This window comes from Gobius niger (genome assembly GCF_951799975.1).
Source record: "Gobius niger genome assembly, chromosome: 13".
NCBI classification, from domain to species: domain Eukaryota; kingdom Metazoa; phylum Chordata; class Actinopteri; order Gobiiformes; family Gobiidae; genus Gobius; species Gobius niger.
Window position 1 is genome coordinate 8578884 of NC_136864.1, and position 18360 is coordinate 8597243.

The 18360-nt window shown below is 40.9% G+C and overlaps 1 protein-coding gene across 6 annotated transcripts in view; it reads right to left on the reverse strand.

The window, feature by feature from the left end:
- LOC306972937 (receptor-type tyrosine-protein phosphatase mu) overlaps nucleotides 1-18360 on the reverse strand; it is a 373633-nt gene that overhangs the window by 282934 nt on the left and 72339 nt on the right. For all 6 annotated transcript variants that reach the window (XM_079569665.1, XM_079569664.1, XM_079569663.1 and 3 more), the window contains exon 2: nucleotides 13740-13862. In XM_079569665.1, coding sequence (XP_079425791.1) covers nucleotides 13740-13862 — 123 coding nt within the window. The remainder of the gene's footprint in view (nucleotides 1-13739; nucleotides 13863-18360) is intronic.

The following is an 18360-nucleotide window of genomic DNA, read 5'->3' on the forward strand; positions in this document are numbered from 1 at the left end:
TCGCATAATGGAGTTTCTCCTCGACCTCTGCACCCTGTCAATGTTGTTCAAGGTGTGACAAAGGCACGAGTCCCTATACGGTTATTAAGACTACACTGCATTATTGGACTTCACTTGTTATTAAACGTAATAAGGGCCGGGTACCGCTACATTTTTATTTGATACTGGTACTTAAATCCTTTATAGGGCAAGTGACTATTTTTGGTAATTTCCGCACACTTTACATAAAGGCCTCCCTGCTGCACATCAGTATATGGTAAAGAAGCATGTAGTCCTCACTCAGCCAATCAGAGGAGATCACCCGACACCACAGATCCCACCTCTGTGGCGTTTGACCAATCAGCAGAGACCGGTCCCGCTCTCAACTTCCTGCTTCCTCTGGAGTCTGATAAATAACTAGTTATGTAAATAACTTACATAACTTGAAAACTAAACATTGCAAGTTGATGGAACTCAAACATTCAATTGGTGAATAATTGTGCTAAGTGATGAGATATGTGTTACTTTTGGAGGACGATGTGAAATGAGTGAAATTACAGCATGAAAAAAGCAGGCACCATATTTGATCATACCTCACTTAAACCTAAAGTTTTTCTTTTGATACCACTGGCACCCAAACTCTTTTTTGATACCATAGTGGCATCATTTAACAATACCAAGTCCTCGTGGAATTTTTAACCATTTTATTTGTATAAAAACAGGAATTTTGCATGGCATTCTCAACAAATCAACACACAAAATGTTTCTCCCCAGCAGCACAAGGACAAATAGTAAAAATTCCAAAATATTTAATAAAAAGATGATCCAAACACATTTTTAGAAAAGCTAACTGTCTGCCATGTTTTAGGGATTTCTGTTTTTGATTCAATAAGAATTTGGCAGCGATTTCCTGAAAAACGCTGCTTCAAGGAAGTGACTCAATTAGTCATGAAACATCAGCTTGTTTTTGTGTCCCAATTGATGGACTTAATGATTATTTCATTTGCTAAATAGTGATTTTTATGACCTGATTCTATGACTACAACACGGCGAGCTTTGGGGACTATCTTTGAGTGGATTAAATAGACCCGTAGTCACACTTCAGGGCAAAATATCAAGCTGAAACCCATTCATAATTATCATTAATATGAGACACGAGTTAATGAAAAAGATCGCAAAAAATGTCTTAACTATTGAGACTTAAAGGAAACTGTGATTTAACCAGAATAAAAACGCTAAAAATTCTGAGCAGCAAGAATTAATCCTTGGAGTAATTTGCAGCCGAGTTTCTAATCACTTAATGGCGTTTCTCCTTAACCTGCCCCCCTACCCCCCGGCTCCGCTGTTCAAGGTGCGACGCTCCGGAGTTTGAAGTTGTGACTGTCTCCGAAGCAATTAGCTGATTTTCACAACCAGAGCCTCCGCCGCAAATCCCTTCCCTTCGCAGACCAGATTTAAATTTTGATTAAATTCCTGGCGCCCTTCACTCAGCGTTACCTGTCCTCTTGTGTGTGTGGAGGGGGGGGGGGGTCTGTCGACGGTAAACAACGCATGGCCCGGGTAACATTGGAGGACTGTGGCGATTCATAATGTCGTCACAAAGATGAAAAACTGATATTTTGAGATACATTATTTGGAGATGGTAACAGGTGGCAGCCCTAAAGTGAGTTCCCATGACTTTGTTAACCCCCACCTGAACGAGCACATTTCCTCCAGTTTGGCTGTATGTAAAAATCAGATGAAACCCAGGATGAAAAAGCCATAGAAAAAGTGACGAAATAGTTACAAAAATGTGACGAAATGTGATGAAAAAGTGACAAAAATGTGACGAAAAAATGACGAAAAATTGACGAAAAAAGTGGGAAAAAATGTGCCAAAAATGTGTCAAAAAGTGAAGAATCATTGACAAAAAAGTGCTAAAAAAAACAAAACAAAAAAGTGACGAGAAAGTGACGAAAAAGTGACGAAAAAGTGACAAAAATGTGACGGAAAAAGTGATGAAAAAGTGACAAAAATGTGACAAAAAAAATTGCGAAAAATTGATGAAAAAAGTGACAAAAATGTGACTAAAATGTGACAAAAAGTGAATAATAATTGACAAAAAAGTGATTAAAAAATTTAAAAATGTGATGAAAATGTGAGAAAGTGCAACAAATGAGTAACAGCGAATGTGACGACAACGCAACAAAAAATACATTTCAAACAATGTCAAAAAAAGTGACAACACGGCAACAACGTGAGAAGAAAGAACATTTAAATCAGTTTTGTAGGTCTTACCTTCCAAATGAGGCCCATAGGCTTTAGATTTGGGTAAGGCTGAACTAGAGAAAATGCACTGGGTTAAGGTGTGGGTTAAGTTAAGTGAAAATGAGTGACATTTGTAAAGATAGTGGGGCCAGGATGGCGTCATTCTTCCCCCTCGGCACATTTAAAAAACAATGCTTCAAACACCATATTGCGGGGATGCTCTCTCCCTTGTTTCGACAAAGTTCAAATGGCACCACTACATAAGCAGCCTCCATTTCTCCTCCGTGTGTGACAGCGGGGGGAGGTCAGAATGCCATTAAAGCTGGTTCTCGCTGCGTTTGAACCTCAGCTGGTCCGAGCGCCGCTCTCTCTCTCACGGTCCGGCGTCCTGCCTGTTGTCAGTCACAGCCTCCTGCTCCTGTCCTCCCCAGAGACCGCAGTAATGGCAGCGGGCCGAGGACAAACAAGGTCCTCTCACCCAGATTAATTAGGCTTTAGCAACGTGCCACTACAGCAGCATTGTGTCTAAACCACTAGTTGTTGATGGTTAATGCCGGGGTCTAAATGTGTCGCCGGACGCAAAACGGGGACTCTTTTGCTGCACTGTTCCTCTGCTGGGGGTTTTTTCCGTCTGCATTTGCCCTTGAAACTATTACAATTTGTATTTCAGCTACAGCTACTACCATTTCCACTCAATGAGATAAAAATGCTCAAAAGTCAAAGCATGCACAATAGGCTAATTTAAGTAGGGTACAAGCCTATTGTTCAATATTTGGATATGGCTCCCAGGGCACTGCACTGGCATCAACATTTATTCTATATTGCCTTCAGGGAGGAGACTGCGATCCAGTCCAGTCCAGTCGACTGAAGAACAGTTTCATATCATACACCAGGCTAATAGAAAGCTGAACTCCCTCCCTTCCCTGTGCTTCCACCCATTACCGCTTAACTATTTTGATACGTTGTGAAAAGAATTGACAAATAAAATCTTTGAATATTCAGCTGTAGTTTTGGCTGAAATTGACCACCTTTTTTTGCTTAAAAGTGGCTTTCTTGTCCAATTCCTCTGATGAAATGTTTGCAAATCCAAAGAAATCCTATGGAAATATATATGTGTCATTAAAATATAGTATTTGGGCATTAAAAAGCATTAAATATGGCATCAAATATTGGTTTATTTGGTTGGGACAGTGCATGTTAATGAACATACATGAGTCTCATGCATGTAAACACGCCACACCGGATTGTAGCCTTAGCCAATTTCCAACCGTCGTCCCCCATGTGCACTCTCAAACACAATCTCATTCATCCAGGCCTTTTGTACATGTTTTTAGTGGTAGAGGAAACCGGAGTACCCGGAGGAAACCTACGCAGACACGGGGAGAACATGCAAACTCCACACAGAAAGTCCCCGGCCCTGGTGGGAATCGAACCCGGACCTTCTAGCTGTGAAGCACGAGCGCTAACCGCTGTGCTAATCATGTTAAAGGGTAATTCATGTTTAGAAAACCCTTGTGCAATTATGCTAGCACTGCTGAAAACTGTTGTGCTGAATAGAGAAGCTATAGAACAAACCAGATCTGCAACTGTAACCCATATGCATTACAATGATGTATCAAAAAGGAATCTTCCATATTGATGACTAATGTTTTAGATACATACAGTACATTTCAGCACCTCTGAGTGATATAGTTAATTATACATATATTATATTAAAACAGAATGTCTCTGTGTAACTATGACATCAGTACGCTGCCGTCCAGCCTGTCCCACACTGACCCTACCAGCACCGTACCCCCATGTGTAAACAAGCCTTGAGCCTGGTCCATCCGTTCCTCTGTGTCCTCAACCAAGAAGGTGAAAATTGGAAAATCTACTGTGGCCGTTTTCTGTCTGAAGTGCCTCCAGTTCGTCCGTCCAAGGCTCTGCTCTGGCATTATCCAGCGCACATAACCCCTGCTGGTAATAACAGGACACTGGCGGTGACGGTTTGAGGTTTGTCTTACTTTTTTCAAGGGCAAAAAAAAAAAAATCCACTGCCGAACTGGTTGGAGCCATCCCAAATTGGTCCAACTAGCAATCAGCGCAGAGCATAGGGATAAACAGGGATATGCTCCGGCCGGACGTAGCAATTAGACACCGAACATCCTCGTAAACAACCACAACTCTTTTCCGTCGTGCAACCAGAAGACTTGCTTTTATTTCACTTTCTTGTTTTAGCATACTGTGACGGCTGGAACAACTCGAGTCCTTGGTTTCATGGTAATTTTATGAAAGAGAAAGACAACATTTTAAATCAATCTCTTTTGATATCAACAAAGCACTTCAGAGCAAAACATCCATTGATTAAGATTGTTTTTGAACAAAGATAATAAAGGTGACAATTCTACATTACTTTTTAATTAACTTGTGGTAAGAGCTTTGCAGACACTAATTAAAAATAAAAGCAAATTGGGATGCACTTAAAAGCTTGTTAGTAGTCTTGGCAAACTTTGTGACCCCTTTTTTCGAAGTTGAAACAAATATGAAGACACCATCATGTCTTTTTTTTTTTTTAAGGCAAGAGAAGACAAACTCGGGGACAACTTCCACAGCAATTTGAGGGGGTAAAAGGATCACTGCCTTTACATTTTGACTGCAAACACCGTACATTAATAATCACAACCGAACATCCTGTGTTTGTGTTCATTTAGTCCACAAGGAACTTTGAAAAGATCTGTAATACTCCAGATAAGAAAAGAAGGAAAAAAGATCAAATTCATTCAGTTATTCAGAATAGTCAAATCCAGGCACAATCCCTGGCCTTGTGTGCTAAAATAGTGGGCGGAGAGCAAGAGGTTAATAAGGCAGTAAAACGGCTAATTATGAGTCTATTAAAATGTTAGCACTGAGAGACGCGCTGTTAACCTCGATCCACCTCAGAGCATGTGTTCACCACTTATCCCAGCCATTCATTAACATATAATACTCAATAATGCATAAACTTTCTCTCTTTAATGTATCTTGAGCTTTGTGGGCGGCACAGTGGTGTGGCAAGAAGGTCCCGGGTTTGATTCTCACCTGGGACGGGGCCTTTCTGTGTGGAGTTTGTATGTTCTCCCCGTGTCTGTGCAGGTTTCCTCTACCACTAAAAACACGCACAATAGGTGAATCCTCCAGCCAGGTGTTTCTGACCTAAAGCCTGACTCCACATCTGGAGATGGGCCCCGAGTAGCATCGAAGGATGGGTCAAGTGCAGAGGACACAATTCCCAATATGCCAGGTTTCAGGTGACATCACAGCGCTCTGAAGGCCTATAAAATTATATAGAGGTAAAATTATGTTTGTTTTTAAGGCATTTTTGGTCTTGTACAGAGAGACCATGGACCCATTGACTGATATTAAGGATCTTTGTTGTAATTCATACATTTTCTTGTGAAAGTGTAATGTAGTTAATTCGTTTGTTAAGTGGTGACGTCACAGCTCTACTTCCGGGTTCGCTACAAAAACTCTTTAATACCACAATCAATATTTCTGAAACTCAACAGAGAGTTACTGAACATACTTATTTATCAGGCCCATTAGCCAAAAATGCTGAACCTACTGCTATAAAAGTAATTGAGAGAAAAATGCTAACGTCGCAGCAGCTACGCTAACCCTGGAAGTGCCGACTTAAGTAAATAACACTGTTTAAGCAGTAGGTGCGGCGTTTTTGGCTAATGAGTCTGAGAAACAAGTAGGTTCAGTAACTCTCCACTTAGTTTCAGAAATATTGATGGTTGTTTTTAAGAGTTTATGTTTTTTTCTCGTATATTTGCTGGTCTGCTAGTAAATAAATCTAAATCTGATAAATCTGATACTGTATTAATCTCTGTAGAGAAATCTCTGTAGAGAAATTAGTTCTCTGCATTTGACCCATCCTCACTATCACATGGACCTGTAGGAGTGAGCTGCCAGCAGGGGCCGGCGCTCGGGGACCCATCTCCATGATGTGGAGCCAGGCTGGTGGTCAGAAACACCTGGCTGGAGGATTAACCTATTGCACATGTTTTTATAACCTACCACTAACCTACGCAGACACGGGGAGAACATGCAAACTCCACACAGAAAGGCCCCGTCCAGGGGCGGATGTACCGTTCCAGGAAGTACTGCAATACCTGGTCGATACGTGGAGTGGACGGAGCAAGCCCCTAATTCCATCTCCCTGTTCCAAAAATCAATTTAATATATGGTCCCCGGGTAGGGGACTTATCAGATATTAAACTGATAAGAACAGATACTACACTTGATCTTAGCCAAAAGGCCGAGGAGCGATAAAAAATACCCGGAAGCAGAAGTCGTGACGTCACACTTAACAAACGTATAGGAAAAACTGGTGACTGACATTATCACATTCTAGAACCTGAAAACAATCAATACGGACAATAAAATATACCGTAACCTTAATTTCAAGTATGTTGGTGATTGTGTAGAAGGTCGGCAACTAAAAAGTGAAAAACCCAACCTACAAAACATTCTTGACAGAACTTAGAGTCCCAAAGGCATCACATGTTCACTAACATGAACAGTTTTCAAGACAATAGTATTTTTTTAAACTCATACCTTTGATATATTTTTGATTGAGAGCAGTACATCTTCGTGTATCAAGCAAGATGTCAAAACATACTATCAAAACAAACCAGATTTTAACATGTTGTGCACCTGAATTTATCTTAAGAGAGTACCTCCTACAAAGAAGTCGTGTACCCCCTTGGGTCCCTGTGCCGTGTGTTGGGAAACTAAAATATAAGCCTTTTTTTCTGTTCTAGAAAAGTGAGACAGAAGAGGGAAGGTAGTGAGTGCGCTTGGATTTGATGGAGACATTTCCTCATTTCTGTTGAAGGACAAGGCCACAGTCTCCCGCTTCTGTTATGATGGTTGTTCAGGCTTAGTATTAGTTACAATAGATTTTGCCCATTAAAATATTGCTGCTTGCTCTAAAGGCTCTCCATCTGTGCGCCTGTCTGTCCTTCTGTCCCTTTTTGATTAATTCAAGTCCTTGGAAGTAAACCTATCCAGACTCATCATCTATCAAAAAGCGCTGAATGATTAGTATTGAATGTTTATTTTGGACGGCACAGTTTCACTTAGTCGAAGCCGAGCAATAGCAGCAATATTTGGAGACATGGCATTGATGGTTTTCTGCACCTTTTGTAGGCAGCTACAGCAAAGATTTTGAGTAACAGTGTAAAAACAGTAGCATTCAGCTCATGACCTGAATGTTGGTGGTTTGAATGTAGCTCCAGTTCATGCTGACATTGTGTTCTTGGCCAAATTACAGTACAAAGGTCTATTGTAGCTCAGTACAAGCAAGATATTCATTTGCTTAACAAGTTTATCCAACCCCTTATGACACTATCAAAATTTCATCTCAAACTTGGATATGTGTGAGTATGTCAGCATTGGTGGTGGGTTTGAAGCTGGTATTATCATTTTAACTTTGGGATTAGCACAGATTTGGTTTTGAACCCCCGTACTGAGCTATAGACAATGCAATAATATAAAGTTTTCTGTTTTATCAAAAGTTGTCAACTAGTTTGTCAGGACCCAATAACGAGTACATTTTCAGTGGGTTGTGAGCCTTTCTTGGGGAACATTTTTTTCAATATTTAACTGATGGAAAAGCACTAAAATCTTCCTGACTTGTACAAATGAGTTCTTTTGATCATAATTTGAACTTTATTGGATTGTTTAAAGCTTATTCCACATGACTTTGTGGGAAAATACAGTATTTTAAATATTTAAAACAGCAAATTCAATTCTTACTACAACGCAACTGCCATGACAGCCAATCACAGCAGCAGCAGCACATTCCTGCTTCAACCAATGATTGATTGATTGATTGATTGATTGATTGATTGATTGATTGATTGATTGATTGGACAGGGACATTGCACTTCAACATAGTACAAAACAAGCTTGTTACTGATGTGATGCAAAAAGAGCTTGTAGCGAGTGCTAATTTTCAACTCCAGTCCCTGGATTGCCCAGGATTCCCCTCGGATTCACTCTCTCTCTTCTTGTTCACTGTCTCAGCCTTTTTCCCAGCGTGCTGTGACCCTCCTCCGCCCCTCCTGTCCTCATCTCTACTCTGCTCGTCAAGGCTCGTCATCCATGGCCGCCTCAGACCTCCATCCTCTACCCCCACCAGTGTCCAGACTCCGGACTCCAGACTCCGAATTTTGGGGACTCCAACCAGTAGCCCTCCAGCCCTTCGCCAAAGACTTTCTACATTTCTACATAGATAGATACATTGATAGATCCCATTTTAGAGGCTTCTTCCTGGTTTGTTCTGAACATGTTGAACAGAATCTGCAAACATTTAGGTAAATAAAACCAAGTGAGGATAGAGTTAGATGTTTGTTATGTGTAGTATCTTTGAAAAGAAGTAGCTCCTTGATGTTTTTGTTAATTGAAAGTAGCTCGCCTGGTAAAAAAAGTTTGGAGAAACCTGATCTAAAGCATGCTTACAGCATACATTAGAAGATGCATGGGAAAAAAGACAGCGCACACCAAGTAAACATTTGTTTTTGGAGAGTGCACGACGCTTAATGTGTTTGCTGACTGCCCTGGCAATAGCACATCCAGTCCACACCGTGAAGACACCAATCTGCCTCTAGTATCACGAGGTTGCTGCGCTGACATGCATAAGTACAGGTTCACATTGACAGACCAATCACTCCTCAGATGGCTTTTTCCCCCGCCTTGTTGCTTTCACCTAAATGCATCGCAACTATCACCCTGTCTCCGATGTCTTACGGCCCCTAAAACAGTTTCAATCCGTCAGGCGCGCTACACACGCGCGTCCCTTCAGAGCGGTCAAACGCGGAACAATTTCCCATGGCAGGCTGAGTGCTCATGCAGAGACATGGAGACGCAGGCCCGTTTAATTATATGGACAATTGGAGAAGCACCAGGCGCCGCGTGTGAAGTGTTCTCGGGTTTGGAGGAGCAATCGGGAGCAGCACTTTCGCAGACGCACGCTTTAATCGGATATGTTAAATTTCAGAGGTGCGTTAAGTGGTAATTTGTCGGGTTGATCCATTTCACGCTAGACTCAGGGCGTTTTCTGAGCCGCACAATATCAAGCAATTGGAACAACAAAGTGATTTGACGCTTCAGGTTTGTCCCGTTGCAAAGATTTAAAAAAAAGTAGGCTTTTCAATTTTAAATATGGATTCAATGATTCACAGCAACAGGTTTTGATCATATTGAAGTTCCTCTGGTAGGAGAGCTGGATACTTAGGCTAAACTAAGAACTAGGGCTGGCTGGGTGATATTGACAAAAATTAATATGTCAATATTTGTGATATTATTGCAAACCATCAGAAACATGCAAAAATGAGCTGCACACATCTTCCTGTTGTTGCTCAAAAACATAATTGTCTACAAAAGGGCAGAAAACACACTTCCACTCATTTCCCCCTAATTTCCCCAACTCTTTCTCCCTTTTCCCCCTCAAATGTTTCTATTTTTATTCTATTTTTTTCTATTTCTATTTCCCCCCCAATATTTTCCAAATGTCTTGACACTGGAGATAAACTTGATATTGTAAATGGGCATATCTCCCAGCAACAGTAATTTCGATTTTATCTTGTAGATAATAATTGCCTACCTCTATATTAATGCTGTAATAATGAATTCTAAATTAAGGTTACAGTTCCTTATTTGTCATTATACAACACTGTACAACGAAATGTGTCCTCTGCATTTGACCCATCCTCCGACGTGGCTGGGGCGACCCGTCTCCAGATGTGGAGCCAGTCTAATGGTCAGAATCGCCTGGCTGGAGGATTCCCCTATTGTACATGTTTATATATTTATAGTGGTAGGGGAAACCGGAGTATCTGGAGGAGTATCTGCACCGGGTCAGAGTCACCAATACACACAAATGGAATCACGAAGAAGAAGCTAACAGGCTAACGGTAAAGCTAGCTGAGGGCGAGTGCCACTTAAACAATATTTACAGCCAAGTTTGAGTGAAAAATGTTATTTCCATTGTGTAATTGGACGCACAATATCCCTCTCTCCCTTTATCTTTTCTGTCAGTGTAGTATTTACTTTCACGAACAATTAATGAGTAAAAAAACGCAACATGCTACGACACCTGCAGTGGCGCTTATGGCTTTTAGGGGCATGAGTTCCTTAGTACTGCTTTAAAATCCTAAAGTCCTTAACTAAAACAAGTTCCTTATTGTTACTAGACAGCTATTAAATATAAAAAGATCTGTAAAACTCTACAAGTATAATTTCAGCAACATAATGATGTCACCTTTACTGTCTAAATGAAAAACAGCTTTCTTACACACATTACTTACATGTGGTAGTGTAGGTAATGTAATGTAGTACAGATTGTTAATAGCCTTTGCGGCGCTTTGTACTTCATCCTAAACCACTTTTTTTTTGTTTCTTCTAGTTTTATTTTGTTGACTTCTTTATCATCTACCTTCTGTAGCGAGTATTACGTGCTTCCTTCTCCTCCGTCAGCCGCACCGCTTAACCGGGGCCGCGCTTTTTAATCAGACGCGTTAAATTTAGACGCATACGGGCTGTTAATTTGTAGGTCGCGGTTTCTCCAGATTCTACTGTAACCTTTGCCCACTCTCCGCGTGTTCCAACATTAATCAATTGCAACGGAAAGAGACGACGACTATCCCCCCCCCCCCTCCCCTTCTTCCATGCCGGTGTGCAAACTAATTTCTCTGGGGTGGCCGAGCACACCTCCTACCGCGCTACACATAATAAACACATTCAAGGCTGCTTAAAATTAGTGAAGGACTTCGGCTAATTAATTCTCCCCCGTCACCAGAGGGGGGCCCCGCGCTGGCAATCTATCCGGGATGCGGCCTTTTTTTTTTCTTTTCGCCCAAGATAAGCCGTCCAGATAGGAGAAGAAAACAATACTCATTAATTTGCAGGGGCTACCTTCTTGGAGTACAAAAAAAAGAAGAAGAAAAAAAGTTAAGTCCATTACTCTAATTCCTTAGGTGCCGTCTGTTCGGGAGCTGTGATATCTCGGCATTTCAAAATCAAATGCGAAGTGATCAATGGCACATTAAGGAGACAAATTGCGTGTGACAGACAAAACGCCTTCGGAGCGTAGCAGAGAATTTCAATGGGATGCAAAGACGGCTTCAATTAAAAAAAGGTGTGCGCGTTTATTTCTCTCTTTTTTTTTGTTGTTACCAGATTTCAGAGCTTTGTTGGAGCCAGTGTCTCGTGGCAGATGTAGAACGAGGCAGTATTGACGTGACGCGAAAAGAATGGGGGGGAAACAAATGTCATAATGAGGCGCTTTAAATTAGCGACAACATCATCTGTAATCATAAAAAGTCGGCGAGGAAAGTTGAAGTAGTTTGGGCAAAGCAACAAGAGCGCTATTGTCAGGGAGTTTGCTTTAGTCATTTGTTTTCCTTTTGCAACAGAAAGTCCTATAGCTTGAAAAATGCAAGGTTATTTTGTTGTGTATTTTACAGAGACAGCATAATTCAATCTGTTGTAGCCTAAGGCAGCTGGTTCTGAAATCACGCTTGTTCTAAATAGTTTTCATTTGACTTTCTTAAAAGTGTGTTAAAACACTAGGAAACAATAACAACCACTGACAAACACCTGCTTGGAAGGCGAGCAGGGAACGTTCATGTCTGAAGCAACGGTTTGCCAAAGTTTAATGAAAGTCTGGGCTCTGTTTTTACATATTCTCATAAGAAACAACTGACATGGAAATGCAACAAGTGAGTAACTTAAAATTCACAAGCCTCTGGCAATGAACTGAAGTCACTCAACAACAAAAAAGGACAAAAGACAAAAAGGATTGTATGCGTCACAGATCCCACATCATTTTTTTCATGTTTTTCTCTGGAATAATAAAGCATCTTAAAACCTGTTAGCAGTTGTGTGGCTATTGGCTCTATGCACCCGAGTGGCACGTGACCTCCCAGTGCAGACTCCGTAGGTCGTGGTCCTTCCTCTCTTGCTATTGTCCCAATAAGGTTTAGTGATGTCTTGCACAAACAATAGTTTTCAACAATATTTACAAATAGTCCAAGCAACACTGAGGGAAAATCACTGGCTAAAAATATTACGTTGGATGTAAATAAACTTTACTGGAGGAAACGTCTGTTCATTGACTTTTTTTTTTTTTTTTAAGGTTAAAAGGATATTTCAGGATTTTTGACATAGGGCCCCATTTCCTAGTTATCCGGAGTGTTGCTGATTTCTGTAGATATTTTTTTTGTAATTCATGCTGTTCTTATATTTGCAGAGTTTAGTGGCGCTAGGCTAGTGCAAGGCTAGCGCATTTCTATGGTATCAGCTAGCCTGCATTAAAAACAGTCTGATCCGCTCCACAGTGCACCTGAGGCAAACCACTTATAATGCCAGACTAACCATATAAATGTCTGTGTCGAATAGAATCATTTTTGGAATATAACTGACCTGCATCACATGAATGATCACATTTTGAGGGACTATTTTTTAGCAGATCACTCCACCACCGCATAGCTTGTACAACCACGAAGCTGATGCTCAAATATAAGTTATTTTAGCAAAATGGTTAAAATTATTCTATCGACACAGACATTTATATGGTTAGTCTGGTGTTATAAGTGATTTGCCTCAGGTGCACTGTGGAGCGGGTCAGACTGTTTTTAATGCAGTGTAGCTGATACCATAGATATGCACTAGCCTTGCACTAGCCTAGCGCCACGAAACTCTTCAAATATAAAAACTGCATGAATTACAAAAAAATTATCTCCAGAAATCAGCAACACTCTGGATAACTAGGAAATGAAGCCCTATGTCAAAAATCCTGAAATATCCCTTTAAGGCTAGTATAAAAAAATAACACAAAAATTAAATACCAAGAAAATTGTGCTTTTTAGTTAGCGTGAGCCACATGATGCTGGTGACTGTTCACAACCAAGTCACAGCCTGCCATGTAATCCTGAGCATTTATTTAGTTGGACAAGACGCTGCTACTAACTCCGAGGGAAGTAACGGGACAGGAAGAGCATCGCCTCCTGAGGATCCACTTGGAAGTCACGTGACGCTCGCGTGCATATAGCCCATTATGCCAGTGCCACCATAATTACTTCCTCCCGGTAATGTAAATGAAAACTATCCATAGGAGGAAGTCACTATTTTCTCAAGGATTAGGGCCAGATCCTTGTCTGTGTAAATGTCCTGAGGGTTGATCACATTTGAGAGATAAACATGTTAAAACCAGTGTTCTGCTCTCAGTTCCCATGACCAGGGCTAAATCTGAACCTTCGGGCGATAAGTAGATTTGTAATGGTTAACTCGAGCTTATTGGGTTCTTTCCACCTTTTAGAGTGAGTATCCACTAGAAAACTACACAAAAAGGCTGCACATGGACAAGAACTTTCTTACTGTTAAAGAATTACAACAAATACTCAGAGTCAAATACAAAGTGCTGTAGATGTAGCTGGAAGTGCTCGAGTGATGTGCGTAAATATGGCTGGTGCGAGTACGCATACCTGAGGGCATCCATGGGTCTGTGGAGCTCTTCTCTCTGCTGTTGATCTGCTCCCAGTCCAAGTCGTCGTCTCTGCCCTGGCTGTACCCACACGCCGCCAGGGGCTTCTCAAAGTTACAATCGCCTGCAAAACAAAATATGAAATTATTTCTCAACTATTGAACATACTAGGAATTAAATTCTTCTCCGCGTTGGTCAAAGAGTCGGTTTTACTCATCAAAATGTATCCCAAAAATGGAACGTGGCTTATAGATGAATTATTATATAAAATACATCACGACAACTGTATTGCAGCAAGCTATAGAAAATATATGATATAGAAATGTAAAAATACAACTCATTTACTTTGTATTCTACTTTTGATCGCAAAAATAACCAGTAATGAAGTCACTGTGAGCATCATTTCGAAATATTTTGTTTTCAAACTTTTCCCTTCATAAAATAATCTGCACAGGATCAAGACTAAACCCGGTCCATTAAAACAGACCTAAACTAAACCCGGAAGACGCTTGAGAAGAAACCTCTAGCACAACACGTCCATGACCTCAGTTTGAGAAGCCATTTTAAAATCAGTCTTTATTATTGCGAGAGACGCCTGATTGTTTCCTATTATAGCTTCCACAACGAAGGCATTGTAAATTAAATAGCTTTTGCTCCGCTGTGTTCATAATGCAACACGCCAGACAATGAGATGCACTTAAGTGAGACAGAGTGAGGGATTGGTAACGCGAGCTCAGGCACCACATACATTAAAATGATTAGCCGCGCGGCAGCCCAATTTCACAATGACAAGTATGAAGTGCGCGAGCTCCATCATTGTTAGGCATTACGCTCCAAAACTGTACCACCATCAGGCTGGAATTGATTTATTTTCCTCTGGTCGCCACACAACTTTGCCGCTACTGCCTAATCCTTTTTACAAGCCGCTCGCAAAATGACAGCGAGCAACCATTAGGGCCCCGACTTGAACCGGGCGCGACGTATGATCGATTAATACAAATGCGCCTTTATTCCGCCGCACCTAAAGGCCAAGCTGAGAATGTGAGAGACTTTTTTTTTCATTCTTTCTTTCATTCGTTCGGTCCAAAGTGCTTTTCAATCTACTCATAAATCTCGGCGTAAAAGTGTGTCAGGACAATATCTGCCTGCGAACGGAGTTGATAGAGAAATGGGCGCCGTAACGATGGCTTTTACACGAGAGGGCATTGTTGAAAAGATTGGATTAGCGGGACCTGTGGGGCTCGAGGTGATAAGGGGCTTGGTAATAAATACTGTTTCATGCAATGTTTTGTCCAGTGTGTTGGCTTAAAATGTTGATAGAAAATTCCATTTAAAAGGTTTGTTGGTTTGAAAGGGCTTGTTGTTGGCAAAATAATATCCTAAAATGAGGTTTTGGAGGGTTCAGAGAGTAACAAAATTAAGTGAGCAAACATATTTCATGAATTCGAGTCACAGAAAAAGGTTGCCAATGCAATACAGTCAGATTTGCATTACCTGCATTACAGCTCATTCGTAGAAAAGTGTATATGCAAAGAATATGCTAATGCACTAACCATCTTATGTTTTGCGTAAAAATGAGGGGTTGTAAACTAATGGAGATTTTAAAAGTTAAAATACTGGAGTTATTGTTCACATTAAAGCACTTGGACACCACAGTGTGTTAGATGTTAGACCAGCAGTAACTCAGCTGCTAACGGAGTTTTCTCCACTTTTTATACTGTTTTCAGCTAATGTTAGTCAATGGAAATGTATGCTAGCAACTGCAAGGATGGCGGATCTCCATGATAACTGAATAGTCAGGGATTGGGGTGATTTCTTTGAATTCCTGATGGACGCGATTGACAAGTGTATAAACCAATCAGAGAAAAGCTGGATATGACGCAAACGGCGTGCAGCGTATTTTGTAAACAAGGAAGTTTGTGGTTTTACGAAGCATCAGCCAGAAGAGCGGAGACAAGTGTGAACGATCTACCATATTCTCCGGACTGTAAGTCGCTCCGGAGTATAAGACGCACTAGCCACAAAATGCCTAATGACGAAAAAAAAAAAACAGGCTGAATATGCTAACGTAACACATTGATGGTTAGCTCCATGAAGCTAAACAACGAGCTAAATAGCTGTCTGGTATGTTAACGTCATACCACTGCACCGTTGACAAACCTCTTCCAACAGCACGTTTTCAAGCTCTCATTTGTGAACTCGTTCCTCTAGCTGTGGCCATCTAGCTTTTATCCCGGGATTAGCTTTGTTTTGTTTTCTTCTTTGAGGTAAGAGTAATCTCCGCTTTCTCGCTCACTCCAAACTTTCTTTCTGGTGCTTGATTAGCCTGCAGTGCCCTCTCGTGGCATGTGAAATTATATATTTGAATAAAAAAATTAAAAAAAACATTAGTTGCTCCGGACCCACCCCCTGCCAAAGTATGAAAAAAAAGTGCGACTTATAGTCCAGAAAAAAATACGGTATGTCGTTTTTGCCACAAACAACTTAAGTATATAAGGAGTCATTAGCAACTGGGTTTGGATTTTAAATGTTGGAGAATTCAACAGGAACAATCAATGTTTTTTTTTTTTTTTAAATCAATGTACATTTGGATCGGGATGAAAATACTTTTGAAAGGAGGCTACAAAAGAGAAAATCCTTTTAGAGAAGATGAAGCGTCAACAACTACGTATACATTCTTGTTAAGTACATTTAAGAACATATTTTACTAGCAGTTAACTTTGTTAATGTCATGACAGCTTTGTGATTGAATAGAAAATAAAACTTTTTGAGATTTGATTGGCTGTTTGCAAAGTTCCAGACGGTCCTGCTTTGAACAGATACAGAAAGCTGGAGAGGATGGATGGCCAGGCATTTAACCTGCTACTTGCCGCCCCCCCCTGATCGGGGTTTAGGGTTAGGGTTCGGTTTAGGATCGGAGGTAGGGTTATGATTCGGGTTAGGAACAGCAAATGTGATGCAAGTTGTGTTTCACTCACACATATTTTTAGAAACTTGAAGGTCTTGGCGTTCAAATGAGGTATCACACTGGCATATAGGCTATAAGCTCTCCAGGCAATACGCTTTGAGATTTGGATATAAGTAATCGCTAACCCTAAGATGGCAGGCAACAGGTTAAGTTGGAGCATAAGTAAAGAACACTTTTACTCCACCATATAGTCGTTTTGTGCCATCAATCTGATTAACCTTCAGGTGCTTGTAGGTGCTATGGTGGTTTCATGTTTTACACTATATGTGAGCTTCCAATCTCCCACCTCCAAATGTTTTCACTAATAACTTTCTGAACACAGATGACATACAAATTTTACTGCCGCTGGGGGAGACGTCCTTTGAGCCAAAATCGATGCTGGGGCCAAAACCAATATCTCATCTCCTTACAAGCTCCCCCTGACATTCAGCCGCGGAAAGGCTACGGGCGCGGCGTTGTTTTGCCATTTATCTGCCGCATGACATTTACAGTACACGAGCAAACGAGTGGCCAAACGAGGAGCGCGCCGGATAATTAATTTCCGGCTCCGTAGGCCACCTGCTAATGATACATCCAAAAGCTTTGTCTGCTTCGCGAGTGGGTGGACTCGGGGGAAAAAAGGATGACTGCCAAAGCTGAGTAGGTACAAAGACTAAAGCAGTGGAGAATATTGGAATCAAAGGTGCTTTATTTTGTCCGATTCAGGCGTTTGATAGTAGTTTGGGAGCATTGTTGCTGCGTGTTTTATAACTTTGTGTATCACCAGTCCAAAATGTTGTTGCCAGAAGAAGATGTAGAAAAAAAGACCACCCGCTAGAGCTATTAGCAAGACTAGCTTTGTAGTGGCGGACTGATTAAATACTGGATTACTCAGGTCAAGTCCTTTAAGAGCAAAGCCTGAGATGTCGGTTAAAAGCGAAAATACATAGACAAAAAGGGGGGAGAAAAAAACGATAAAACTTGAACAGACGTCTACAGATTGCATGTTTGGTCTGCTTCGCATTACATCTAGATTAAAATGTACTTTGTGAGTGGTTTGCATCAAGTGTTTTGAGACCAGACAGATTATAGACAGAAGCCAAGGACATTGTTAAAAGCCATTTAGACTGGGAGAAATTGAAGGTTTCCTTGCAGCTTTTTAAAACCAAAGCACTTAAAACACAGCAAAGATTCGACCTTTTCATAAAACATGTTTTAGGCTTAGATGGAAATTTTACCATTTCAGAATAATGTGTGGAGAGCGCGTGTTGATTCACAAAGGTAAGCGTAAAAACTGAGTTTTGTCACTATTTTGCACAGACAGAATGAACTGGGGAGCAGGAACCACAAAATCATGTCGACATCGAGGAATAGTAAGTAGATACATTGCACAGCTCACATATTATTAGGCAATTTGTCGTAGTTGGTCAAATGCAAAGAACCCATTTTCAATGTGCACTTAGTTAAAGCAGTTAAGTAACATGTTTACCTTAATAAATCCAAGTACAATACAAGTGTTAATGGTATGATTTGAGGGTCTTTCATCTCCCCCTGGTGTCTCTGGCCGGAAAACCACACTTGCAACTTCCCTGCCTCCGGGTCGGAGCTACCAATACACACTAATGGAATCACAAAGAGAAGCTAACAGGCTAATAGGCAAAGCTAACTGTGGGCT